The sequence below is a fragment of the Coturnix japonica genome, chromosome 16 (genome assembly GCF_054131305.1).
Source record: "Coturnix japonica strain WE chromosome 16, WE-NBRP24, whole genome shotgun sequence".
NCBI classification, from domain to species: domain Eukaryota; kingdom Metazoa; phylum Chordata; class Aves; order Galliformes; family Phasianidae; genus Coturnix; species Coturnix japonica.
This window is the reverse complement of record NC_140678.1, coordinates 1381810-1407488: the sequence shown is the minus strand read 5'-3', so window position 1 is coordinate 1407488 and position 25679 is coordinate 1381810. Positions and strand designations below refer to the sequence as shown.

The following is a 25679-nucleotide window of genomic DNA, read 5'->3' as shown; positions in this document are numbered from 1 at the left end:
GGATTTATCATATAGGTTTACTTTTGCATGTGGAAATCTGTGGCTTATGGGTTCTTAAGCCATCCATATGAAGCCCCCTGTGTATTGTGGCAGCGATCCATGGCTTAGGAATTTCCGTGCTCACCATTCAGTTCTGCTCTGTGCTGTTCTGATGGGGGAAACTAGAGTGTAATCTCAGACCTATTTAACACAAGGTGTGTTTTCTTTCTGTAAGGTTGAATTGAAGGAAGTAAAACATGAGTAATAATGAATTAATGTTAGCAGTCTGTTTAATTGTGAAATTATAGCTGGATTTCTTATCCTCTCCATTGTGGGAATTACTGCAGCACAGTAAGACCTTTTTCTGTCCTTTAAGGTCTTGTGGCTCCCTAAAGACTATTTGGATTTCCTATGTGAACATGATGTCCCTCCTGCCACCCGGATCTCAAACATAGGAACATTTAGGCCAGATTCTGGAGTTGCCCTTTTTGTTTTTCCTTACTGAAGGGAAAGGCAGACGCTGTGTTTAGGGATGGGTGTTTCTTTTGAAGAAACAGGGGAAGCTCGATTTCCATCTCTTTCCTGCCACTCCTGTTTGTGTACATATGATCCGTCCCAGCCCACAATTCCCAGTGGAAGTTGAGCTGCTCTTAGGCTGAGGTTACAGCCAACATCAGTTCAGTGGTGATCAGTAGTTACAGGTTTGTTCACCCATTTTTGATGCCTTTTCCAGGTGTGCTCACAACTAAACTCTGTTGATTTTTTTCCCTTCCCTTCATTAGCAGTGATGTTTGAAGTTACCCATTAGTTCACTAATATTTGCTTGTCCTCACATTGGATTCCTATCACAGACTCACAGAAATGACCCAGGTTGGAAGAGACCTCAAAGCTCACAAAGCTCCAACCCCCCAATGCAGGCAGGGCCACCAATCTCCCCATTTAATAGCAGCCCAGCACTGCAGATGGGGCCTCATGAGTGCAGAGATTATAGGGACAATCCCCTCCCTGTCCCTGCTGGCCCCCATCTTCTAATGGATCCCAGGATACCATTTACTTTCAAGCTGTAGGAGCACACTGCTGCCTCATGTTGAGTTTTTCATCCACCAAAATTTCCTTTCTTGTTCTTTCTGTGCAGTGGAAGGGAACCACCCAACCGATGAAGCTGAACACGCGTCCCTCCAACGGGCTCCTCCGGCACATCCTACAGCAGGTTTACAACCACTCGGTGACCGACCCTGAGAAACTCAACAACTACGAGCCCTTCTCCCCAGAGGTGTATGGAGAAACCTCCTTCGACCTGGTGGCCCAGATGATAGATGAGATTAAAATGACAGAGGACGATCTCTTTGTCGACTTGGGCAGCGGTGAGTGGCTGATAACTGAAGGGTTTATTCTTTTTGCTCGCTGTTTTTTTTCCTTTTTTGTCATAAATTCACGTTTGGAAAGTAAACCAGGGCTAAGGATTACGCTCTAGAATAAGCATCTTTTCTAGTTAATCCCCAGCGATGCTTCTGCTTTTCACAACAGGATTAAGCAGACTAAGCAGATGCCCCAGACCTTGTTCCCTGTGGTGAGATGTTGGCCTGCGAGTGCCATGAACCCTCCTTACAGAAAGCTCTTCTTGTCTGTTGGTGAATGTGGTGAATACACCTACAAAGAAGGGACAACATATAATAAAAAGATGCTTAATCTAGGACATCCACTCCATTTTTAAGGATTCATCAATTATGTGTGAATTCAGTTTATGCCATTTATATATAAGGATACGATTCCCTCACCTCTCCCATGAAACGTTGGGCATGGAATCTGAAAATTAGGCAGTTTTTTTCCCTTCTGATGTATTTTTTGGTGTATCAGAAAAGATTTCGTGCTTGTCTGTGACAGCTGTGTTGTGAGACCCCACAAACCCAACAGAGTGACTGCAGCTGCCTCTTGTGTGTAGGTTGGAGTTTTAAAAGGAAGTTTGAGGTGGTAAAGAAAGCAGCTATGACTCAAAGCCATGTGGAGCAGATAATATACTGAGTAAGGAGATGATGTTCTTCTTTTTGTTGCTAAAATCTGCTTTTGAGCAGGAAAAGAGTAATAAGAATTTCCCCTTTTACTGGATGGGTCTTAAAACTGGGGGTGAAGTTTTGGTTCTGGTATGACGTAGGACTTCTAGGGGAAATATTAAAGAACTCATCAATACAACCATCCTCCCTCCAGATCTCAGTGTGTCTGCGGTCAGGGATCACCTCCTCCTGACCCCTTTCCTCCCTCTGTGCAACTTACATCTTAAATTTCCTGTTCCAATGACTGATGGCCAGCTGAGACCTGCAAAAAGGCATCAGGTCCAACAAGCTAAGAACACAACGACAGAAGAGGCCATAGATACTGGTGGCTGTTTGTTCAGGAGGGTTGAAGAAGGTGATACCAGGAATCCTGCAGAGCAGCTGCAACAACTGCTGTGTTGTGGGTCTTATGCTGTCATCCTTAAATGGAAGCATCAAAACTATAACACCACGTTTCTTTTTTCTCCTGTAAGAGAAGTTAAACTGCAGTGCACTCTCCCTCTCCAGGATGCAAATTCCTTTTACAGGAAGGCGGGTTCTTAGCATTTAACATATCTGGTAGGAAAATGGGGCTCATTTCGGCGATACACGATTTGAATTGCAGAATAGATGGAACTCGTGGGACTTTCTGCATGTTTCCCATTAATGACTCCTTGCTTTCCTCTCTTCCAACCCTCTCTCAGGTTTGTTTTCTCTCTCCTGCAGGTGTGGGTCAGGTGGTGCTTCAAGTGGCCGCAGCCACGAACTGCAAACATCACTATGGTGTGGAGAAAGCTGACATTCCAGCCAAATACGCTGAGGTCAGTGGCTTGCTGTGAGCAATGTACATACTTGTGTTTCTCAGGTTAAGCCCTGGAGTGCAGCGTGCCTGGGGGAGAGTGTGTGTCCTTTCCTTGTGCCTGCTGAGAGCTCAGCGTGTTTCTAACTGATGTAGGACTTATTCAAGAGGAAATGCAGCCTCACCTACACATCTGTACTTGTGGGTGTGAAACAGCTCTCATGCAGAGGGCTGTCAGAAACCAAAGCACTGTAAGCAAATCTGGGAAGGAATTGACTCGATAAACAGTTCTTAAGAGGTTTTAAAGCTGTCTTTCTGCCTAAGGCGCTGTTGCCCCTTTTTGGTGTCCCATAGCTGGAGTCCAGCTTGGTTGTTAAGCTGGGATAGGCTGACCAACGAGGCTTGTGAGTGCCTTGTCTGGCTGGTAACTATGTGCAGCCAGAGGAAATCTTACACCAGTGCCATAATGTGTAGGCAAGCAGGCAGTTTTCTTTCAACTTCTCTAATTCTGTGCCAATGGGGACACAAAGAGATAATCAATTCCAAGGCGATCCCGGGAGACAAACCAGCTACAAGCAGGCAATCAAGGTTAGTCATTCCTTACCATACAAAGTTTACTTTCTTCAGCAGACCGAACAGAAACATACCCCTCCATGTTGTTAAAGTAAGCTGACTCAGTCTGTGCAGGCCAGAAAATTATGCCTTATGAAGGAAAAACAAACCCTTGATCCTCCTTTTAAGTGGTGTGGGTAAAAATACGTAAACACGGTGGTGAGGAGAATCAGACAACGATCTAAAAATCCATTTTGTTTCTCCTCCTGTGACCCAGTGGAAATTTCCAACTGGAGCATCGTGCATTCGCTCTGCATGAGCCTCCTGGTTGCACTGGAGAGTCACTATCTGAATTGAATAGTGATCTTAGCGTAGAGATGAATGTTAAAGAGGGAATGTTAGGTCCTCACTTGCACTAATACCCCTCCCATCAGTGTGCAAACATAGTGACCTTAGTGATAATGGTGAGCAAACAGAAAAAAAACACCAAACACAACAGAAAACACCACCCAGAAATTAAATATTGGTATTAACTCGTGGGCTGCCTTCTGTTGCAGAAGAGCACCAGTATTTCATAGGCTTATGGGATGAACAAATTGTCCGGCACTGTTCTGCTGGTTGCAGATTGAACAGCTGAGCAGATGCTGCTTGCATGCAGCTGATCTGCACTGAGCTCTGTGGAGCAGTTCTCTTCCCAAGCTCTGACAGACACTTGTGGAAGAGATTGGATTAAGCTCCTGGTTCACATTGGCTGTGGCAGCACGTCTCTGGCTGCTTTAGTAAGGAAAGGCTGCAGATGGCTTTGTGTACCTTCACTTAAAGAGGAAGAGTCTCATGGCTTTGATTTAGTGAAGCTGCACTCGAAAAATAAAAGCTCAAAATACATCCAGCACGTGAAAATACTTCTGGCTTTGGTGTGTTGTCCTGCAAAGCTTAGGGGGGGGCTCGAGAAACAAAGAGTTTCAGCACACATCTGCTGCACACACTTGCATTGAGCTGTGATGGATATCGACACATCTCAGATGTTGGTGGAGCTGGAGCTGCTCTCTCCTCTATGTCCTTTCATTGGTGCCTCCAAATTTGGGCCCTTCATTTGTGGAGTCAAATCCTGGAAATACAGGAGGTTTTTTTGCATCTTCTGAGACTCACACCCAGTGTATGGGTGGACCCTCACTGCCAATACAGCATTAAGCCATCTTGACATATTTTTTTATTTATTTTTTCTTAATTTCACCTATATTTGGGCAATATAAGACTGGTGCCACCCCCTGCACCCCCAGTCTGTTTAGGTGCATCTTCAAGCACTCCCTGTTGCTCTGACAAATTAATGCTCCCTCCACTGGCTTTTGCATTTGCTCTTCATGCTACTTTCTGCTGCTTCACCCCAGCTGACCCGTCTAAGCTTTGCTATCTGGGCTTAGATTGGATGTTTTCAATGCCTCCTACTCTGTGGGATTATACACCACAACACAGCAGCTACTTAAGGTTGTGTCATTTTTAGTGGTAAGCGGCGTCAGCTCAGATTGCATTGCTTGTAACATGTAATTTTGTTGAAAAGGGGTGGGAGAGAGAAGAAAATGCCAGCTTTGTCTCTTTCGTGGTGCAAATCTTTTTGTTAAGAAGTGGCAGTGAATGTTTGCCTTGTATCCCTTGAGTATTAACAGGGAATAAATGGTGGGGAGGGGGTTATTGAGTGGTGTCAGAACTTATCTGCTATCGCTGGTGTCTCACTGCACCAAGACATCCTAACAGGTGCTTTTGTTTCTCTTCCCTCTTCTAGACGATGGACAGAGAGTTCAGAAAGTGGATGAAATGGTATGGGAAAAAACATGCAGAATACACAGTGAGTGCAATTCAGCTGAAAAGCCTTGTGGTTCGTGCTGATGTACATTGTGTGTAAAGCCCTCTTCAGCCCTTCGCCAGCAAAGCAGCCGTATGAGTCGTGTCTGCTCCCCAGCTTTTCCTTGACCTCAAGGATGATTGTCTCCTCCCCGCAGCCTCTTTCTCTCATTTACTATTTGGTGTGGTGTTATGGAAGTGCTCTCAGGGCTTTGCAGAAGCTGTTGGATGGTTTATCCTTCCAGCATTCTGCTGGTCATGGTGGCTGGGCTGCAACTTGTCTTCTCTTTGTGGTAATCCCTTCTTTTCCCCCCATCTCTCTCATGTGATGTGGACATGGCAGCTCCTGCTCAAGTGTCTGAGCCCTCCTGCAAGAAACAAAGGCCAAAGCTTTGTGTCCTGCAGGCAGGTGAAGGTGTGATCAGTGGGTTTGGTGCTGCAGGGGCTTGAAGTTCTGCATGAAGAACAGCACTGAGATTAAAGCAGAGAGCCTTAATAGCAAAGATGGTGTCTAGGTGGAGCTGCAAGTAGGTGTGTGGGCTCAGAAGGATGGCAAGCAGTTTGCTCTCCCCTAGAAAGGGTCGGGATGGGATGTTCCATGCATGGAACCTAGACCAGAAACAAACAGTGCATCACAGGCACCCATCTGTCTTGGGCTGGGGGTACGTGCTCCAGAAGCTTTCCATTTCTGAGATATCATTTTCACTCCAGAATAACAGTTCTAAGCTTGTGCAGATCCATAGACTTGGTCTGCCAAGAGGTGAAGGATGCTCCCCCATTGGGAGCTGGGCTGAGAAGGTGACAGAGCCACTTCTGTGCACTGTCTCCCTGCAGTGCCTTGGCTGGGTGTAGCATGGGCCCCTCCAGCAGCACTCTAGGCTTGCAGTGGGTCTGCTTTGTAGCAGGGTTGATATTGAGCTGCTAACTCTTTCCTGCTGTGGAAACACTGCGAATGCTTCGCTCTTCATGAAGTGGCCATATGGCATTTTTCCATTGTGTCACCCAGCTGGCATTACATGAAAGGAGCTGTTACTGAAGATACTCTGCTTATGAGCTGTGCAATTTAAAGAATAGGAGAGGAACTTGGAATAAATATTGGAAGCATATTGATTGCCTTAGGCAGCAAGCATTTCCATATTGCGCATTCCAAGCGACGGAATCCAGGGCTATATGGAAACAAAACTCCTTAGATTTTGCTAGAGTTTATAACTTTGTTTGAATAAAATTTCTCTTTTTTGGTTGTGCATTTTGCTTTTCTGGAAAGCAAAGTCCCAAAATCCCATCTGCTGGAGATGGAATAAGTGTGGATTTCCATCCTTACGCCTTTATTGTTCAGTTTCAGTTGCTCCTCTGCTTTCCTGCTGGCTGATTCTCTATCAGCGAGGGTTAATGAATACTCTGCTGTTCCCCTCTGTTGTATTGAGAGGGAATCCATTATAGCTCCATGCATTATACCGGGGTGTCCCATTTCCTTTCAGCTCCCCTTATCTGCTCATTTCTGTCCCTGCTGCACTCAGGAGTTTCCAAGATCAGCTTCGCCCCATTCTTTTAAAGCAAATTGTTATACAAAGGGAACTGGAGATTTTTCTGAGGTCATCAGGTCTGGATAATTCAGAGGGGCTGCCATGGGGAATCTCTGCATGTGTGCAGTTAAGAGATGGGTGGCTTTATCCTCGTGTGGATCCAGCATCACCAGGTATGTGGGGCACTGCCATGCAGCAGAAAGTCATCTCTCCTTGAAGTAACACTTCAGGCTGCACTTGGTTCCCCTGTGCTGCTTTGCTGAGGCCATTCAGCAGAGCAGGAGGAGGAGGTCACTGAATTAGAGTGGCTCAGGTTGGAGGGACCTTACAGATCATCCTGCTGCCGTGGGCTGGGCTGCCCAGTTCCCCATCCAACCTGATCTCCATTCTGAGCTCCAGCACTGATTTGTGCAGGAGGAGCATTGATTCCTGCCTGATTCCTCCTGATTCCTCCATGCCTGATTCCAGCTGCTGGTTTGGGGGCAGTAACTGATATCACAGTGCTTAAAAATCCCACTGCTCAACGGTAAGGAGGAGGCAGGAGAGCTGCATGTCCCAGATAGTTTTGAATGCCCCATTTCAGCGGGAAACGCAATGTTTTGGTATTCGTAAGGGCCTCCAACCATCCCCTGTGGCTTTGAAACGATGCCACGTTTCGGAGGTTTGGATCCGTGCCTCCAGTTATTTTTGAAAAGAACAGGAACCTAAAAATATCCGTGTGTACTTTACCAGGCAGAATGGACTCTGTTGGGTTTGGTTGTGTTTTCTTTGTGAGCCAAGAGTTTGCACGGAGGCTGCTGGAATGAGGAAAGCTGCGTGCGAATTTATGGCTCCGGTCTGCGCAGGGTGAGAACTAAACCTTCCTCTGAGCAACAAATTGAGTTGGAATGGAGCTCTGAGAGCCGGCTGCTCCCACTCTTTGCATTGAGAAGGGGCACCCACAGCTCCTCTTGGTGCTCAGAGCCCATCCACTGGCCTCAGGTCCTTGCAGGGTTGCAGCACCCATTGCTTCTCTGTTCTAAGGAAGAAGGGCTCAGCCTCCCTGCTCTGCTCCATGGGGTGACACCTCACTGCCATCATGACTCTGCTAAGTGTGGTCTGTGCTCTCCATAGGGTAGAGCTACTCATTGGGAGAACCTGAATATCAACCTGTTCTCCCTTCTTAGTTTAGAAGCAGTGCTGGCTGGCGGCTCTCTGAAGTGGATTTCAGCGAGCTAATTATCCTTTTAGATAAAGCACATCTCCTGCATTGTCTAATCAGATGAAAATATCTGCATTACAGATGGTCCCTTCCATTCATTATTTACTAAGCAGATTACGTTTCTCAGGGAGAGGAGGAACATGATGGGGGTGGGGACACTGGTGGGATGAGATTGAGGGCATCCTTGTGCAGGGACTGCATCCTATAGCTGGCATCACCAGTGCTGCACCCTGGCAGGAGTAGAATTGCTCTCCCACTTGTTGTTTCACTCTCAAAATCAGTATCAGGTTGGATTCGGGGGGAGTTTTGTTGCATTCATTGTGTTGGCTGATGGTAAAGGCTTGGTTCCTCTCCTTAAGCCATCATTTGGCACTCTTGGTCCCATTGCTCCCCAGTACAGTGGGTTAAAAAGAGGGTGGTCAGAAAGAACCCAGCCAGATTGCTGCTGTTCTCTATTTAGAATGCAGATGACTGACCCAGGAATCACTGTCTGCCACCCAGAGGGGAAGCATAAGCAGTTTTCTCCCAACCACAGAGGAGCAGCTGGTTCTTTCAGTACTTTGGTATTTCTCCTGGTGAGATTTTCCCCTCAACTGTTGGCAAAGTAGGAGCGAGGGTGGCATTACAGCACCAAAATGAAAGGGTTTAAGCAGTGCTGTGGTTTGTTTGAATTTTAACCCAAAGTGGACGAGGGGAACATCTTCCATATATATTCTATTGGGTTAAGGAATGGAGATTTTGGTTCTGATTGTTCACTTCCAAACCGTGTAGGTAAGACAGATGCGTGGTGTAATGGGATCCAAGTAAGTCAGGATCCAAACAGGTTGGATTTCAAGACCTTCATACGAAGCTTCATATTCCAAAATGGTTTTGTGTTATGCTGGTGCTTTGTTCATTTGCAAGGTTACGGCTTTATCATCACACCTCGTTATTTCTGAAGTGTTTTTCCTTCCTCCTGTTGGTCTGTGATGTTGGAAACCGACTGCATTGCATGGAGGAAGACAGCATAGAAGCTGCCTTGCAAAAAACATTGCTCAATAAGTACAGTTACCTTGCTTGTGGGTTTTTTTGCTGTGTCTTGATTACTCAACCAGGATACAAGAATAAAACAGAATTGTCCTTTAAAAGGGTGCAGAGATGGCCACAATCTCTAAATAAGGCTTGTAGAGCCCCAGAAGAAACGTTTCACTATATTAGCAGAGAAAAATAACATCCTTTAGAGCTGTTCTGAGGTTGCAGGGAGTGTTTGCTGGAGGTTTTGGCAACGTCTGGCAGCACTTGGCTGGGTTGGATCTCTCTAAGCTCAGTCTCCAACGTGTGCTTTGTTCTTATTACAGCAGGGATATCATAAAGTGCATCACCCCCTGGGCAGGTGTGGTGATGTAGGTGGTCCTTCTGCTTTAAAACCTTCTGCTGGGTGGTACAGACTGACCTTGGGTTATCGTAACCTGTTGTTTTTAGCTGATTTGGGCACACTGGGCTCTGTGCAGAGTTCCTGCTCTCTTCCCAAGACCACTCAGTATGTGTTCCTCTTAGCCCTATGGTGCAGTGCCTCTGCCATTGTTTCTATGGCTCTGGGTGAGGTCAGGCTGCTCTGATACAAGGGCAGGTTGTGGGGAAGGCAACCAGCTCCGCTGCTGTGGGTCTTGCTGGCTCAGCTCTGGAGACCTGGAGAGAGCTCAGTGGTGTGCTGCCACGTGGCTGTCACTCAGCTGGAATTAGACCTGGCAAGCAAAGAGCTCGTTCCTTCCCAAACAAAGGAGTAGGTGCAGAATAAGGATGCTCAGCAGTCACCGGTGCTGCTGTGATGTTTATGAGCTTGTGACGCTGCCATCATCTTCCTGCCCTTCAGAGGGTGTCGTTAATTCGTTATATTACTGCTTTTGACTTCTCTCCATCTTACCTTCCTCCCCTCAATCTGCCTTCATCTCACTCATGGCACCGCACAGCAGCTTGGCCCTGACATTCCCCTCTTACATCCCAACGTTGCTGTGCAGAAAAGCTGTGGGGGTTCCCCTGTGTTCCATCAGGGAGATTGTGCTGTGGGACACAGAGACCCTTCCCCATTTCCCCCATAGAGGGTGGGTGCAGATGGGGGGGATCCTGCAGTGGGGTCACTGGGCTGAGGCAGCAGAAAGGGAAGGGATGCATGGAAAGGAGCAGCGTTAACTTACTGATCTGTGGGGTTTTTTTGTGTTTCTTGTCTCTTTTTTTTTATCTTTAAGCTGGAAAGAGGTGACTTCCTATCGGAAGAATGGAGGGAGAGAATTGCAAACACAAGGTACAGTACAGCCATTGAATGAATGCTGCTTTATGAACTGAGCACTTGGGAGGCTGTATGATGGAAATTGGGAGGCTGGCCAGCTTCTCTATAGAATTTCCGTAGCAAATACCAAAAGCTGATCTGCCAGCCCTTGCATTGGCCTCTTCAGATCCTGTTTTCTGTTGAGAGGAATGGCTTTAAACACATGTCCTGGGATATTACACCCAGGGGTGTATCCAGGAGACGTTCTGGTTGTGTGACTCAGAAGAGACCCCTGCTTGTTTTGCCTTTCGCTTGTCTCAGGGGTTACCTTGGCTGTGGGTGCCTGCAGCCAGGCTCAATTCCCACGTTAAAAAATAATACAGCAAAAGATCCAATGAATCAATTCCAGCTCCAGCTGGGGATTCATTCAGACTCATTATCTCAAACATTTATCCCTGTAGAGATCTATGGAAGGTTGCATCCCTGCTCTGAGTGAGCTCCATCACAGAGTCTCTCCACCAAACTTCAGAGGAGCTGCCATTAACGTATGGGCAGCACTCAGTGCTGCAGGTCCCTGCCTGGGGCTGCAGAGCCTGCACGAGCTGTTGTGCCAGAACGAACACTTAGAAACACACGTGGCCACTTCTCCTTTTCCCTTTCCTTTCCTGGATGTTTTCTGGTCCCATTAACGTGCCTGGCTGTGCTGCAAGGCCTCTTTTCTGGCACGTGTTGGGAAGGAGCAGGAAGAAACCCCTGCGAGCCTCACTTGCCAGGCAGGGCTTCCCAAATTTCCAGCAGCAAAAAGCAACAAGACTTTTACTTTATTTTTAGTGCATGCTTCTTTCCTTTTCTTTTTTTTTTTTAATCTGTGGTTTTTAATAACTTTGGCTGCTGCTCACAGACACATTGTCCTTTGCTGAGCACGTCTCATACGTAGAGGCACGAGGAGGGGAGTTTGCAAGCAAGCCCTCTTGCAAAGGGAGCAGCTCTTTGTGCCAGCACTGCACACAGTGTGTACGTGCGGGGTGCTGGCAGGGAGCAGCACAGGGACATGTGGACACAGCCCCCAAAATGCTGTTTTCCTTTTGGATCCATAATGTGTTCTGTTCCTTTCCCAAAGCACCATACCTACATGTGAGCAATGCTTTCAACAACAACCCCCCCTCCTCTCACTGCATTTCCTACCCCAGACAGAGCTGCAGCTCTTCAGTTGGGATTAGGGTGAAGTGCAGGGTTTAGTGCAGTGAAAACACTGGGAGCAGCAAACCTTTCCTCCCAGGGCCAAAAGAGCAGCTGTGATCTTCTGCTGTTGTGCATCCAATGTGAACAAGTGATGGGAAGAGCCGTGTATGTGTGAGGATCGTTTCCTGTGTGTGGCGAGTGTGGTCTCAGTCGTCGTGTTGATGTTTGCTCTCACCATGGGAAAGGGGTGAAAATATTTTGCACATTGTCTCTGCATTGAAACTTGCTGATGTAATGAATGAGACGTGGTGCAGAGCCAGCTGTGTGCCGGGAGGAGCTGTCGGAGCAGGCTGCCCTCACTCTTCATCTTAAATGCAATTATTTGGGCAGTGCTGTGGGTTGTGGGCTGCTTTGTGTGGCAGTGCCAGGAGCAAACTCTTTGTTCTTTGGTTTCATAGGGGGCTGAATGCATAGAGCTGGCGTGGGGGTGGTGCTGTGGGTGTGCTCGGTGCCAGACACCCATCCATGTTTATTAACTCCACCGTTATCTTGCAGTGTTATTTTTGTGAATAATTTTGCCTTTGGTCCTGAGGTGGATCACCAACTGAAGGAGCGATTTGCCAACATGAAGGAAGGTAACCAATCCAACTCCCCACCTTTTCCCATGGGTTGTAACTGGTTTGTAGCTGCCAGGTTGGTGGCTTTCCCTCTGAGCCATACAAACACAAACCAGAGATCCATGTGGGCACTTAAAATCACATTATGGCTTCTGGGTTGGAAGGGAGCTCAAGGATCAGCTCCCTCCAGCCTCAGCTGGGTGATCTCTTGGGAATGGCTCTGCACATTAAACCTTCCTGCAGAGCTTTTAGGGCAGGAGGAGCCCTGCTTACCTGCTCTGGGGTTCCCACAGCTGGGACACTTAGTGGTGGGGGCTGTGTGCAGCTTCCCTCATTGCATGCTGAATTCAATTAATGGGTTCTTCCATTTAAAACTGTCACATTGGGTACTGCGTGTTAACTAATCCATGTTAAAATGGGGATGCAGTCGCAGGTGATGTCTTATATGCTCCACAAGGGGCAGCCCTGATGTCACCCGAGGTGTTCTGGTGGCTTCCACTTCCCTTATAACCACTTGGATAAGTCACAGTTTTTGGTGTCTTGTAGCAGAAGAGAGAAAAATAAGAAATGCTAAGAGATTTGGGGGGAAAAAAGCAAACCAAGCGTGGAATGAACAGGGAAGCATTGGCTCCCATAGGACAGCTCTGTGCCAAAGTAAATAATGGAGATTTGGGGCTCTGCGAGGTTGTGGTTAATAACTGGTCATTTCTAAAGGATACTGCAAACTGATTCGCTTTCTTTTCTCTTTTCCAGGTGGGAGAATTGTGTCCTCAAAACCTTTTGCACCTCTGAATTTCAGAATTAACAGTCGAAACTTGAGTGGTACGATTGCCCTTTTTATTACCGTTGTTCACATGAAGCTGTAGTCCTTCCACAAACACATCTTTCGTTGCTCTTCATTAAGAGTTGCTAAGCAGGAAAGTTGTGTTATCATTGCACAGGTAGCAAAGGGAAATGCCTTTTAAATCGCTCAAACAAAAAGCAGGCAGGGGTAAATCCCAGCCATTGTGGTGTAAGATGCACTGATGCTGACGTGCTTTGACCTCAGTGCTGCAAACAGATTGAACAGCCCCATCCCATCCACGCCCCATTGCTGTCTCTGTTTTGCTGCCAGCAACGTTTGTTTTCCTCTTTCTTTCCATCTGATCACAGCAGACGTGATGTTTGCCAATGTTATCCTCTGCAAGTGTGTGAGCTGCAGTTGGTTGAGGTTTGGAGGTTGCTCACGCGCTGCGCGGTTGGTTTTGTTTCTGACCTCCTTTTAGTTTTTATTGTTGAAAGCTATGGGAGCAGTGGGATGATCCAAGCTGCAACGTGCACGTATTGTGTCCGGAGTAAAACACTCCTTGGGTTGAAAAAGCACTTTGTTCCTCTCCTTGTGCAGCATAGCAAAGTAACGTCCCGAGCTACAAAGCTCCTTCTCTGTTTTCCTTTTGGCAACTGCTTTTGGTTAACTGCTTTTCAAGAACGGCGATTTGCTGAGTGCCATTAAGGGCTGAAATAGTGCCATTGTGAGTTATTTTTATTGAATTGCTGTGTCTGGAGCACTGGGCAGACAAAACTGCCATTTTCCTTCTTGATGCTGTTTTCCGTGGCATCCAGAGCTGCATTAACCATTAAGTGCTGGCTGTTGACTGCCTCAGCTCCCTCCGTGCTGGGTTTGGCAGTTTGTGGTTATTAAAAAGAGCAGAGAGGAGGCAAAGTGGCCAATGTGCCTTTTAGTCCCCTATAAAAGCTCTGATCACAGCAAACAGTCGGTCCCCCCCTTCCCCAGCACTGCAGTTCTGTGTATATCAGCCGCTGTGTCATGCTGAAGTGATGGAGAAATAGCTGATGGAGCTTTGGGTGGGAGGGGGTTGGTGCTCCAATTCCTGGCTGCTGCTTTGCCTTATAGGAATGAGCAGTGAAATAGTTTAAAAAACACGGTGGAAAGCATAAAGCTTGAAGAAAGAGGCAGCCTCCATGCTCAGTGGTTATGGAGATACTTGGGCACGTCCCAGACCTATTAATCCTGGGGAACAAAACAAATATGGCTGAGAAAGCAAATGCCAAACTGGTTTATCCTCAGTGTGAATATAATGCTGTTTACATGGGTTGGATCAAGGTTGTTCTGTAAGCAGTCCTAGACATAGGGTAAAGCTTTCGAATTTCTTATGTTTTCTGCTGGTTGCACGCAGTGAATGAATAACTTCCCTTTCTTCCTGCAGATATTGGCACTATAATGAGAGTCGTGGAGCTGTCACCACTGAAAGGCTCTGTGTCATGGACTGGGAAGCCAGTCTCTTACTACCTGCATACTATTGACCGAACCATAGTGAGTATCACTGCAGGCCAGGGCTCAACGTGCCAGCATCACACAGTGAAGTGAAGCGGGTGAAGTGAAGGAGCTTTGCTGCACGTAACCTTCTGCTGAGTGCAGATAGGTCTCACAAAGCTTCAAACTGAGGTTGGGCTGTGGGGAAGCTGATAGAGCCTTGTTGTGTTTGGGTTATCTCCTGCCGTGGAGGAGAAGCAGTCAGAATTTCTGCATTTGTCATAAATTAATGTTTATTCTTACGTGTTCTTCAGTCTTGACTTACAAAATTGTCATCTTTGTGTTTGCAGCTTGAAAACTATTTTTCTAGTCTCAAAAATCCAAAACTCAGGGTAAGTCTCAGCTGTTTTCTGTAGACAATTCAGAGTAATGGGGAAGCCAGCAGGAGGGCCGTGGTCACTTCTTCAGGGTGTGCAGAATGGGTTGAAAATGAGATTCTTCTTGCTAAGTGAGGAATGGTGTGCAAGGAGCTAATTGAAGTGAAGCATCACACACCATCGAGCACTAATACAATCATGTTCAAGAGCTCTATAATGGGTAATTAATGGGGAGCCTCTAGGTGTTCTTCACTTGCCCTGGAGACCTACAGGGAGCTATTTGTTCATTAAAGCACTGAAGTTTTAAGGAGGAAATGATAGTTTGAATCTTTCCCAGTGCTCCACTGCATGGAAGTGAGGAGTGCTCTGAGCTGAAGCTGTTGGGACTTCCATTGGGAACACAGAATGTGTTGGCAGTCATTGTGGTCTGTGCTGTTATGCATGGAATGATAGTGCCAAAGGATTTTTGGGACTATTGGGCTTTATCCAGCTGAAATAACTGATGGCAGTGGTGTTCCCAGTAATGGGGTGGAGTGAAGCCATGCAGCTTAAAGCTGTAGGAGAACATAGGTTTACTTAGCAAGTCCTGGTTAGCTTTGGGATTGGATTGTTCCAGACTGTTCAAGCTTGGGAGAAGAAAAGGCCTCTCAGAGTCGAGGGGCAAAAAGCAACTGAAAACCAAGTGGTGTCCGTGTGCTGTAGAACTACCTTGTTTTTAAAGCGAGAGGATGCCTCAATCTGCCATTTATTATAGTCTGGATGATACATTGCTCAGGTTGCAGGTGTCTGAATCTTTAACCTCACCTGGAAGGTACCAGAAAGGCATCAGTGAGCAGAGTGAAATTCCTTGTCTGTAGTGACAGTAAGCAGAAAACGAAGCTGAGAAGTTGCTGTTGTGCAGACCTGGTTAAGGCTGAATTGGACGATGATTAATGGCGTTGACACTTCAAGTCACATGAGATTATTTTTATAGTGATGCAGTGGTACATGAAATGTTAGATGTGTGGGTAAAGTGCTTCATAAGGGACCTTTAACTGTAGTGTGTGGTCTGGGGAGGTGGCGTGGAGTGAGGGAAGAGTTTGGGGCCAAGTGAGGAAAAACAGGGATCTGTGTTAGATAAGACAGGAACAAATCATTGACTCTTTTAAAACGTTTGTTCAGGAGGAACAAGAGGCAGCTAGACGTCGTCAACAGAGAGAAAACAAGAGCAACACAACTACTCCAACGAAGGTTCAAGAAAACAAGGTGACTGTCCTGCAGGGGAAATGCATTCAGTGTTTCAACTGGTATCACTGTTGCTGAGGATGGGACTGAGTGACTCCCAATGATTCTGGGGGGGAAAACAAGCTTTGCCACTTGAATGGCAGAGCTGGTTGAGCTGCCTGGTTGAGCCTTCAGCGCTGCTTGGAGAGCTTCTCCTTGAGTCTTGCTCAGGGTGGATGAATATCTTTGGCAACCTTTCCTTTTTCATTTGGTCGTGTGTTTAAAATGCAGTGTCTGTGCACAAATATATGAAGCGTGGGATCTGTTCTGACTTTCATTAAAGTCAGTTGAAGACGATACAGGGCTTGTATTGACCTGTGTAGTCAACAGGAGAATAACCAGCTCTTCTTAGACAAGAGTTAAACTTCTCTTTCTGTAATGAGTGTGACCAGAAGGGAACTAGCACAATTTCTGGGCTGCTGGGGACAGCTTTAGTTCCAAGGAAACTGAATTCATTGGCAATTTACTAAACAGTTGACTTGGATAAATATATGAAACAAAGTTATTAATGCTTGCTTAGAAGAAATGCTGCTTGTATAGGTAGCAATAACCATAGAGCTTACTGCTTTTAAAACATCTCTTAGGATTCTGGTGCTGAAGAAGAAAAAGCTGGGGCAAATGCTGTTAAAAAGCCATCTCCCTCTAAAGCACGGAAGAAAAAACTGAGCAAAAAAGGAAGGAAAATGGCAGGCAGGAAACGAGGGCGTCCCAAGAAAATGAACACTGCAAATACGGAGCGCAAGACCAAGAAGAATCAAACTGCACTAGATCTTCTGCATGCTCAAACTGTGTCACAGACATCTTCATCCTCTCCTCAGGGTGAGCTCTGAGAAACCTGTCCCTGTTTGTGAGTGTAAATAATGGATGCACTGAGGTTATTCTTCCTTTAGTGCTGCTTTAGTTTGGTTTGTGCCATACCTTCATCCTTAACCTTCAGGCCCTTCCAAACAATTGGTTGTTGGTCCAACAAAGTTACCAGATCTCACTGCAGATGAATGCTTTGGAATGGTAAAGCTTCTGTGCCCTTCCTAACTGAGAGGTTGTCTGTGTTTCTCCCCTCAGATGCATACAAGTCACCTCATAGTCCATATTACCAACTACCTCCTAAAGTGCAACGGCATTCATCCAACCAGCTGCTGGTGACACCCACCCCACCCGCACTACAGAAGCTGCTAGGTAAGGCTGTAGCATCGTTGTTTGTGATGGGGAATCTTTGCTTTAGGGCTTCTAAACATACAGGGCTGTTAATAGACAGACACTGTGGAAGAAGAGGAAGAAGAGAGGGGGCCATCTTGATCTTGCTGCTGAAGTTGATGTCTTGGTCTGTGTTTGGTTTTGATTTTGTTTCAGCTTGGCACGAAGGGGAAGAAACTGGGGTTTAGCAGGAATCCAAGACAGCTTTCAGTGCAAATGGCTCATCAGAAACAACTTTAGTTTAAACAAAACCATTCTGTTATTCATAAATGACAACAGCACTCTGTTTTCCTTGTGAAACACACAGCAAAGTTGAACAAAAAATGGGATGCTGTCTGAATTTGACACTTGTCTGGAGGAAACTGTAATGTAAGAGTCTGTACAGTGCCCATTATGTGCTCAGGTTGCCTGTGATTGCAGCAGAAAGGCTGCAGTGGTGTGATTGGAGCTGTGATGTAATGCCCCAGGAGGGCTGAGGAGGAGGAAGGTGCAGTTGCATCATTGAAGTTAAAGGAGGGTGAAGATTACTGCAGGTAGTCCCTGGAGAAAGAGTAAAGGTTTGGGCTTGCACAACTGGTCTTGTGTTGTATTGAAAGCAAACTCTTTCATCATGCAAGCACACCATTAGCACCCACTGTCTTCCTCTGAGCTTCATTGTGGAGTGCACTTCTTGTCATTTCCATTGGGTTTCCTATGAAAAGCAGCTGATGGATCCCAGAGTTCAGCGTGCTTTAAATTGATCCTTAATGGCTTGGTCTGAGTGGGAGCCTTAACAAAAAGCCAGCGAGTGCAGGGCCTGGGGGGCAGGGGAGCAAATGGACCAAAACAAGAACACTGTGCTTTCTTATGCTTAAAATACACAATTTCCTTCTTTCTTTGCAGACTCCTTTAAGATCCAGTACATGCAGTTCATGGCATACATGAAAACTCCTCAATATAAAGCAAGTCTGCAACAGTTGCTGGAGCAGGAGAAGGTGGGTGTCTATTTCTAAGGCTTCTATCAAAATTGCTGGGCTTGCTTCAAGTTCTTCTGTTTTTCCCTCTTTTTTTGACATTGAGGTCAGAAATAATACAGCTGTCCCTTAGCCTAAGGATGCTTTGTTTGATCTCTTAATGATGATGATATGTAAAGGGAGAAAAGTGTGAATTCATGGCATTGTGCACATGGAAAGGCAGACCAAGAGCTGCTGCTGCTGCCAAGTGCAGCCCTTTGCTGTGCTGTGGAGCCGTCCCTCCAGCAGAGGGAGGAGACTTACTGCTGAAACAGCCTTTCTTGTATTGCTTCACCTCAGCCAATGAATAATTGAGGTGCTTTCTGAACTAGTCCTGATGATTATGGGATCTTCCATAACAGGAACTCTTGTTCCAAGTGAGAAAGGCCGACCTATGCTGCTGGTGATGGGTTGGCGCTGCTGTGCTCTTCGTGCAGATGGATTTTTCCCTATGGTTGTTCCAGTTTATTCTTCATCTTTTTCCTGAAGCAGCCTGTTTCCCTTCTTGTTCTGTGCTTGTCAGAAAAGTCACCATAAATTTAACTCACCTCCTTGCCCAGAAAACAGAACGAGAAGTGCCGGCCTGCAGGTATGGTGCTGTACTCAGGAAAAAGAACTGGAGTGGGGAAAAGTAATGGGCTCACGTTGGTGTCTGGCAGCTGCTTTGTACTTTGACGTGGAAATGGGAAATTCAGTGTGAAAAGATGTTTTTAATGGGGTTGCTGCACTCCATTAAAGCACTCGGTGCTCCATGTTGAGAGCACAGCAAGGTAAACCTCCCAGCAGCAGAACTCAGGGTGAGGCGTTGCTGTGTGTGCTATTTAATAACTCCCTCTAACACGAGGGGTTTTTGCAGTACAAGAGAAACCTTTTGTGAATACAGTTTGAAAATAAGCAAGTCGTGTGAGCTGCTAGTTCACCGAGTACCCTTAGATGGAGCTGTCAGCTGCTTGGCTGCCTGGCAGGGCTGAAGGAGACAGCTAGTGCTTAGAGCAGAGCAGCAACATCAGCAGGTCAGGTTAGCACTGCAGGCACTAAGATGCCTGCTGGGTCCGGTGTTTTCTTGGATCTGAATGGACTGCTTGGGAGATCAGGACACTTTGTGCCCTTCTCCTCCTCTTTCTCGGGACTCACAGCTCAGTTTTACACAATTCCTGTTTGGCTTCAACAGCAGAAGTTGGAGAACGGTGGGAACTTTTCTCTCCCATTTCTATGGGGAGCTGAAAAATGAGGCTCCTCGGGCAGTCCCATCCTTGCACGTTGCTGCCCACATGTATATGACCATGAAATGAGTAAGCAAGTATCGAGCTGAGGAATGCAATGGGCAGGAGGTGCCCTGCCAGCACAGGGCTTGGGTGGCTGCAGGCATCGTGTTGTCATCATTGCTCCGAGTGCTTTGCCTGATTCCTGGCTTTCCTCCCACCTCCCCCACAGCGTGTTTCCATTTGCTGAATATTGTGTAGGAAAAACTCCGAGCAGGGGCTCTGGAGATTCAGATTCTGTTCCCTTTTTAGTAACAGATTTCCTGCAGATAATCTGTTCCAGTTCTGCTCTGTAGGATGTGATTATTACTACTTCTTTACAATGCAGTAGGAGGGTAAAAATGAATTAAGACTGTCCTAATTGTGTTTTACCATTGAGTGGAAGGAACTACTGCTTTCAGCTCCCTTATCTTCAGCAAAGCTGACAAATGCAACTCATAGGACTTGGTTTGTTCATAGGTCTCAGGTTGACTCCCAGTTTGCTGTGCAGACTTAATGTGAGCATCTTAACTGAGCTGAACCATGCTGCATTGGTGCTAAACATGTGTTGTGTCTTTTCCCTCTTCCAGGAGAAGAATGCACAGCTACTGGGGACAGCACAGCAGTTATTCACCCACTGCCAGGCACAGAAAGAGGAAATCAAACGTCTTTTTCAGCAGAAGCTTGATGAGGTGACTGTGGTCTGATGGCAGCTTGTACTTGTGGTCATCTGCATGCAAATGGCTTGAAGAGAAATGAGACCAGAGTAGCGTTAGGTCTTAGAACAGCTCCCTTTTTTGCTAAATCATGTGGAATCTCTTTCACTTTTTAGTTAAGTTTGGTTTGAAGTGTGGGAGGAAGCGCAGTGGCTCTGTGCAGAAACAGTGCTCTGGACTGGCAAGAAATGAAATGCCAGTTTCCAGGTTAAATGGCTGAACAGCAGCTCCAAATGAAGTACTTATGTCCCTTTTCCTCATCCTTTAATAACAGTTAAGTGCCTCAGGGGGTTGCTGGGGGGCTCCAGGGAGCTGTAAGTCTTCTCAGCCTTGCTTCTGAATGGACCATTATCTGGAATTGGTGTGTCAAGGCCTTACTGAGTGATCTCTTTCCCTCTCCCTCCCCTCCCCCCCATGTCCTAGTTGGGAGTGAAGGCTCTAACATACAACGACCTGATTCAAGCTCAGAAGGAGATCTCTGCTCACAATCAGCAGCTGAAAGAACAGACCAAACAGCTGGAGAAGGATAACAGCGAACTCAGGAATCAGAGCCTGCAGCTGGTGCGTACAGAGCTTGTGTCTGAGCAGCAGTGATGCTCTCATTCAACTGTGGGGGAAAGAGCATGAGCTGATATGCTCATAGTTTTCATCTCAGTAATTCAGACTTTTAAGGTAGGCAGGGGGAATCTGGTTGTGGGCCTGGAGGGTGATAACTGGTTTAAGAATGACCCAGCTCCCAGATGAAACAAATACTACAGGGCCCTTTTGTGCCCCTTTGGCTTAAGCTGGGAGGAGTTTTGGGCAGGTTAAGAACCTCCTTGCTGTTACCCTATTGAGAGGTGCGTGCCTTTCACCTTGTAGCTGGAGCTGTGTGAGATGCTGAGAGCTGTCTTTGATCCTTCTAACTCATGTCTCTGTAGCTGAAGGCACGCTGCGAAGAGCTGAAGCTGGATTGGTCCACGCTGTCACTGGAGAACTTGCTGAAGGAGAAGCAGGCGCTGAAGAATCAGATTTCTGAAAAACAAAAGCACTGTTTGGAACTGCAGGTACAGAGCAAAACACGACTCCAGGATCACCAGCCCAGGGCAGCTCCTGGGCAATGAGCGTGCTTGGCTATATATGGTGTTAGGGGATAAGCTTGGTGGCTGCTTTATCTGGAGATCAGGGGTTTGGTAAACTTGGACAATAGGGATGTAGGTAACTGTTGAAGGAAGTAGATGCTGTGACCTCAGAGACATTTTGTTTGCTTCCAAAATGTGAAATGTGCTTTTTGAGAGTTTCTGAGCCGTTCTCCTTCCCTGCACATCTCAGCTGTGGGCTCAGAGCAGCATATTGAAATCTGTTCCTCAAAGAGTGGGTCACCCATTCTGCATTATTCCAAGAGATGGGGTCACTTGTTCTGCGAGGCACATTGAGGCTGCGCTCCGTGATGCCTTAGAAGTGTTACGTGTGGTCTTTAATCGTTGTCCTCCTCTTTATTTAAAGATCAGCATTGTGGAACTTGAGAAAAGCCAAAGGCAGCAGGAGCTCATGCAGCTGAAATCGTACACGCCGTCGGATGAGTCACTGTCAGTGCAGCTAAGGAATAAAACCCATCTGAGCCGTGATGCTGATGCTGATCATGGCAGGTTCCAGCTGGAGCTCGAGTGCTCCAAGTTTCCTATGCCCCACGTCAATGGCATGAGCCCCGAACTGTCCATGAATGGCCACGCTACTCCCTATGAGATTCACAACACTTTCAGCAGGCCGTCCTCCAAGCAGAACACCCCTCAGTACATGACCTCTCATCTGGACCAAGAAATCGTTCCATGTACCCCAAATCACAGCAGGCAGAAAGTGGACAGGATGGCGAGCCTGTCCTTACCTGATTACACCAGGTTTTCACCTGCTAAAATAGCACTAAGGAGACACTTGAATCAAGACCACGCAGTCAATGGAAAAGCAACAACGAGTGAGATACAGAGGTGAGAGCCATCATCTCTTGATGGAAGGGCTTGATTAAGTTGATAAAGTTCTTTACTCTGAGAGTGGGGAGGTGCTGGAACAGCTGCCCAGAGAGGCTGTGGATGCCCCGTCCATCCCTGGAGGTGTTTAAAGCCTGGTTGGATGGGGCCCTGGGCAGCCTGGGCTGGTATTAAATGGGGAGGTTGGTGGTCCTGCATGTGGCAATGTGAGCCTTGAGGTCCCTTCCAACCCAAACCATTCTATGATTATTTTTAATAACAGTGGTTTATTTGGATTATGGAAACTTAGAAAGGTGGAGTTCTATTTACTTAAAGGTTTTGTCTCAGCAGAACCAGCAGTTCATCTGCTTGGGTAAACACGGTGTTATGGTGCCTTGGGTTTGGTACGGGAATACTTTGCAGAACAGAAGTCCTTAACTTTGTATTCTGATGATGGCAAATCTCTGTTGCAGAGCTGACCACATCAAAGAGAATGGCCTTACGTATCCAAGCCCCAGTATTTCCAATGGCATCAAGCTGAGTCCTCAGGAAACTCGGCCATCTTCCCCAGCGGCCTTACCGATTGCAGGCGAGAAGGTAAGAGATCTGCTTTGGTGTGAGCATGTAGACTTGAGGACTGGTAGAACAAAGGGGAGGTTTCCAGGCTGGGAGAAGCAGATGTGTTCTGGTCTGTTGTCAGCTTGGCGGTGCTCATTTCAGAGCAGGCAGGTGCCCTCCAACAGGAGGTTACCATGGAAATATTTCTGACTGCTGCATCTTCTGCATACAGAGGATCTCAGGCTATGAAGTCTGCCAGCTGAATGCTCTTCACAGAGCTGTGACAAACACTGGGGCAGGAGTTCGCCTGGGCAGCCCTTCTCTTATGCTTAGGGGCAGCAGGAGCCTTAATTTACACATTTCTGTGCTGTTGGGTATTGCTGTCCCAGTGTATTGGTGCTGTGTGTGGGCACTGGCTTTCCAGAGCATAGGTAGTGATATAGTTACCACTCTTAATAGCATAATTCTTAATGAGGGGAAAGAAAAGAGAGCAAAATGTAAACAAGCATGTTACCATTGGCTCAGAATGTCTCTCCGGTAACAGCTTGCAGTTGAGAACATTACTTTGTCATTTGCATTTGCAGGTTTTGAGAGAGAGAACCTCTGTGAGTAATGGAGAAACTATCACCAGCCTACCCATCAGTATTCCTCTCAGCACAGTGCAGCCCAATAAGCTCCCTGTTAGCATCCCTCTGGCCAGCGTAGTCCTGCCTAGCCGTGTTGAGAAGGTGGTGAGTAAGGCACTGTCAGTGCTTTCCATCCCTAACTAACATCATGGGGGTAGGGGGCAGAAATAGGGTGCTGTGTGCTGCTAATCCTGTGTGCTTTGTGCTTCTGCTGGGGTTCATCTTCTTGTGCTCCTTGAGGCTGGGACTGCCTCTGTGTGCATGGTATGAAGTGCACGCCGGGTACCATCCCATTGCAGCAGATGGCAGCTTGTCTTTGTGTCCCATACCAGTCTGTGTTTATCTCAGATCTGGGGTATCTAGGGATTAAAGCTGCTTTCCGTGGTAATCTAATATTGCATGTGAGTTTTGTTTAAATGGGTGACTTCTGAGTACCCTTCCTGCACTAACTCACCTGTTTCTGCCCCGCAGAGAAGCACACCTAGCCCAGTTCATCAGAGCAGAGACTCATCGACACTTGAAAAGCAGATTGGTGCTAGTTCTCATAATGGTGTAAGCAATGCTGCTGGAAACAAGCCACTGGCTTTGGCTACCTCAGGTAACAGCCTCAGCGGCGCGAAGGTGCTCTGTCACACCCACGTGTGCACACACCTGCTCACTCAGGGCAGATCAATGCTAGGGAGGTGTGCCCTTTGTCACCAGACCAAAGGATCACAGATAATCATGTTCTGAGCCTGTGCCTACAGCTTGGATAGGTTTCATTGTGGAGTTTTCCTTGCAGTCTGTCTTTATCTGAGCTGCAGTGGTTGGGTTTTGTCCATTCCCCTCTGTGGATGAAGAGATTCTGATCTCTGCAAGTTGCAAGCCATCCAGGCATTCCACTGCTATCCTATGGGCTGCCACTTGAAAAGTTCTCTTTTGCAGGGTGGTGGTGGAGGGTTTTCTGTTTATTTTTAATAGTAGAATTAATTCCTTTAAGCACATCACAGTGATGTCTCATGAGCATTTGTAAAGGCACCAGAATCTGGGAAACAAGGGAAAGAGTAGGGATGCCTTTAAGTACAGACATCACATCTGAGCTCGCCCATCTGTTGGAGCTGTGGCCTGTAGCTGTTTGGGGTATGGAAGTGTTGTGAACTGAGAAATGTGGGTTCTTGCATGCAGAAGCTGCCCTGCGGCTGATCCCCCGTCAGAGTGCATTTGTTCTTTGTGTTTATCACCTTGAGGGGCTTGTGTTGTTTCTAGCATCTGTTTTACAAAGAAGGGCTTGGCTGCAATTTTCTACACAAACAGAGAATGATTTAAAAGATGATGTAAAACTGCACTGTATTCCCTTCTGTCCTTTCCACGTAGGCAGCCCGGAGACAAGGTTTTATGAGAGCACTATACCCATTTGTAATATGCCATGACAAATACCTCATCCCCTCCCCAGGCTTATCCCAGATGGCATTCTGCTGCAGTGAGATCCCATCACTTGGTTGGGCTGTATAGACAGAGTCTCTTATTTTTGAGGAAGGAAACCAAGTCAATTTGGCCCCTCTTATTTCCTCCGTGATAGGAAGGTGTAGAGAAACAGGAACCCCAACTGCACGGCCGGGCCAGCCCCAGCCATCCCACACATCTCGCACTGTGAACTATCGCTCAGCAGAAGCAGTGATGTATACTTTCCCTTTCAACAGGTTTTTCTTACTCTTCTGGCTCCGTGGCAGTCAATGGAAATCTTACAAACAGCCCAGCCCATCTTAACCATAGTGTTGATCAGGCAGCTCTGGACGACTCCGGGAGTCTGTTTAACTCAGTAGGGTCTCGGAGTTCCACTCCACAACATCCTTTGCTAATGATGCAGTCGAGGAACTCTGGGCAAAGCTCCCCTGCTCACCAGCACTCAGCAAGCCCCAGGTTAAATGGCACCTCCCAGAGCCTGGTAGGGGGACTGCACTATGCAGATGCTCAGAAGATGTTTGCCGAAGGAACAAAGGGGGATCTTCAGTCTGATGCAGCATTTTCAGATCCTGAGAACGAGGCCAAGAGAAGAATCATCTTTACAATCTCTCCTAATACAGGACATGTAAAACAATCCCCTTCCACCAAGCACAGCCCTCTGCCCGCGAGCGCTCGGCTGGACTGCGGCCCAGCACACGCGCAGGACGGGAAGAAGCGCGGCCGGCGGAAGAGATCCTCCACCGGGAACCTCAGCGGGAGCTCCGGGGTCTCCCCCAAACGCAAATCCTTGCCCACTGTGTCTGGACTCTTTACGCAGCCATCAGGTTCACCGCTCAATATCAACTCCATGGTAAGGGCAGGAAGGAAAGGCTGCAGTGAAAGCGGAGGGTTGGGGAGGTTTCTTTGTGTTGGAAATCTGGTGATAGGTATCAGAGAATGGTTTGGGATGGAGGACGAGCTCACCCAGTTCCAACCACCCTCCAAGGGCTGGGTGCCCCCACAAGCCTCCCCAGGGCCCTTCCATAGCATTGAGTGCCTTTGGAGAACATCTCCATAGAGTTCTTCCTGTCACAGCACTAAGAATTAAAAAGTAATCACTTTGCCT

The 25679-nt window shown here is 47.1% G+C and overlaps 1 protein-coding gene across 13 annotated transcripts in view; it reads left to right on the top strand.

Annotated features, from left to right (window-relative positions):
• DOT1L (DOT1 like histone lysine methyltransferase) overlaps nucleotides 1-25679 on the top strand; it is a 49496-nt gene that overhangs the window by 14026 nt on the left and 9791 nt on the right. For 8 of the 13 annotated variants that reach the window (XR_014935006.1, XR_014935005.1, XM_085517566.1 and 5 more), the window contains exons 5-24: nucleotides 1115-1343; nucleotides 2736-2830; nucleotides 5141-5203; nucleotides 10149-10204; nucleotides 11906-11985; nucleotides 12721-12789; nucleotides 14175-14281; nucleotides 14572-14613; nucleotides 15760-15843; nucleotides 16446-16680; nucleotides 16924-17037; nucleotides 17938-18029; nucleotides 19879-19980; nucleotides 20428-20565; nucleotides 20925-21050; nucleotides 21490-21968; nucleotides 22421-22544; nucleotides 23090-23236; nucleotides 23603-23729; nucleotides 24811-25424. Coding sequence is in view for 11 of the 13 variants with exons in the window: in XM_085517566.1 (XP_085373692.1) it covers nucleotides 1115-1343; nucleotides 2736-2830; nucleotides 5141-5203; nucleotides 10149-10204; nucleotides 11906-11985; nucleotides 12721-12789; nucleotides 14175-14281; nucleotides 14572-14613; nucleotides 15760-15843; nucleotides 16446-16680; nucleotides 16924-17037; nucleotides 17938-18029; nucleotides 19879-19980; nucleotides 20428-20565; nucleotides 20925-21050; nucleotides 21490-21968; nucleotides 22421-22544; nucleotides 23090-23236; nucleotides 23603-23729; nucleotides 24811-25424 (3123 nt within the window). In the remaining 2 variants the exon portion in view is untranslated. Of the gene's footprint in view, nucleotides 1-1114; nucleotides 1344-2734; nucleotides 2831-5140; nucleotides 5204-10148; nucleotides 10205-11905; nucleotides 11986-12720; nucleotides 12790-14174; nucleotides 14282-14571; nucleotides 14614-15759; nucleotides 15844-16445; nucleotides 16681-16923; nucleotides 17038-17937; nucleotides 18030-19878; nucleotides 19981-20427; nucleotides 20566-20924; nucleotides 21051-21489; nucleotides 21969-22420; nucleotides 22545-23089; nucleotides 23237-23602; nucleotides 23730-24810; nucleotides 25425-25679 lie in introns of those variants that run through there. The other 5 variants (XM_085517570.1, XM_085517565.1, XM_085517569.1 and 2 more) reach the window with 3 other exon arrangements.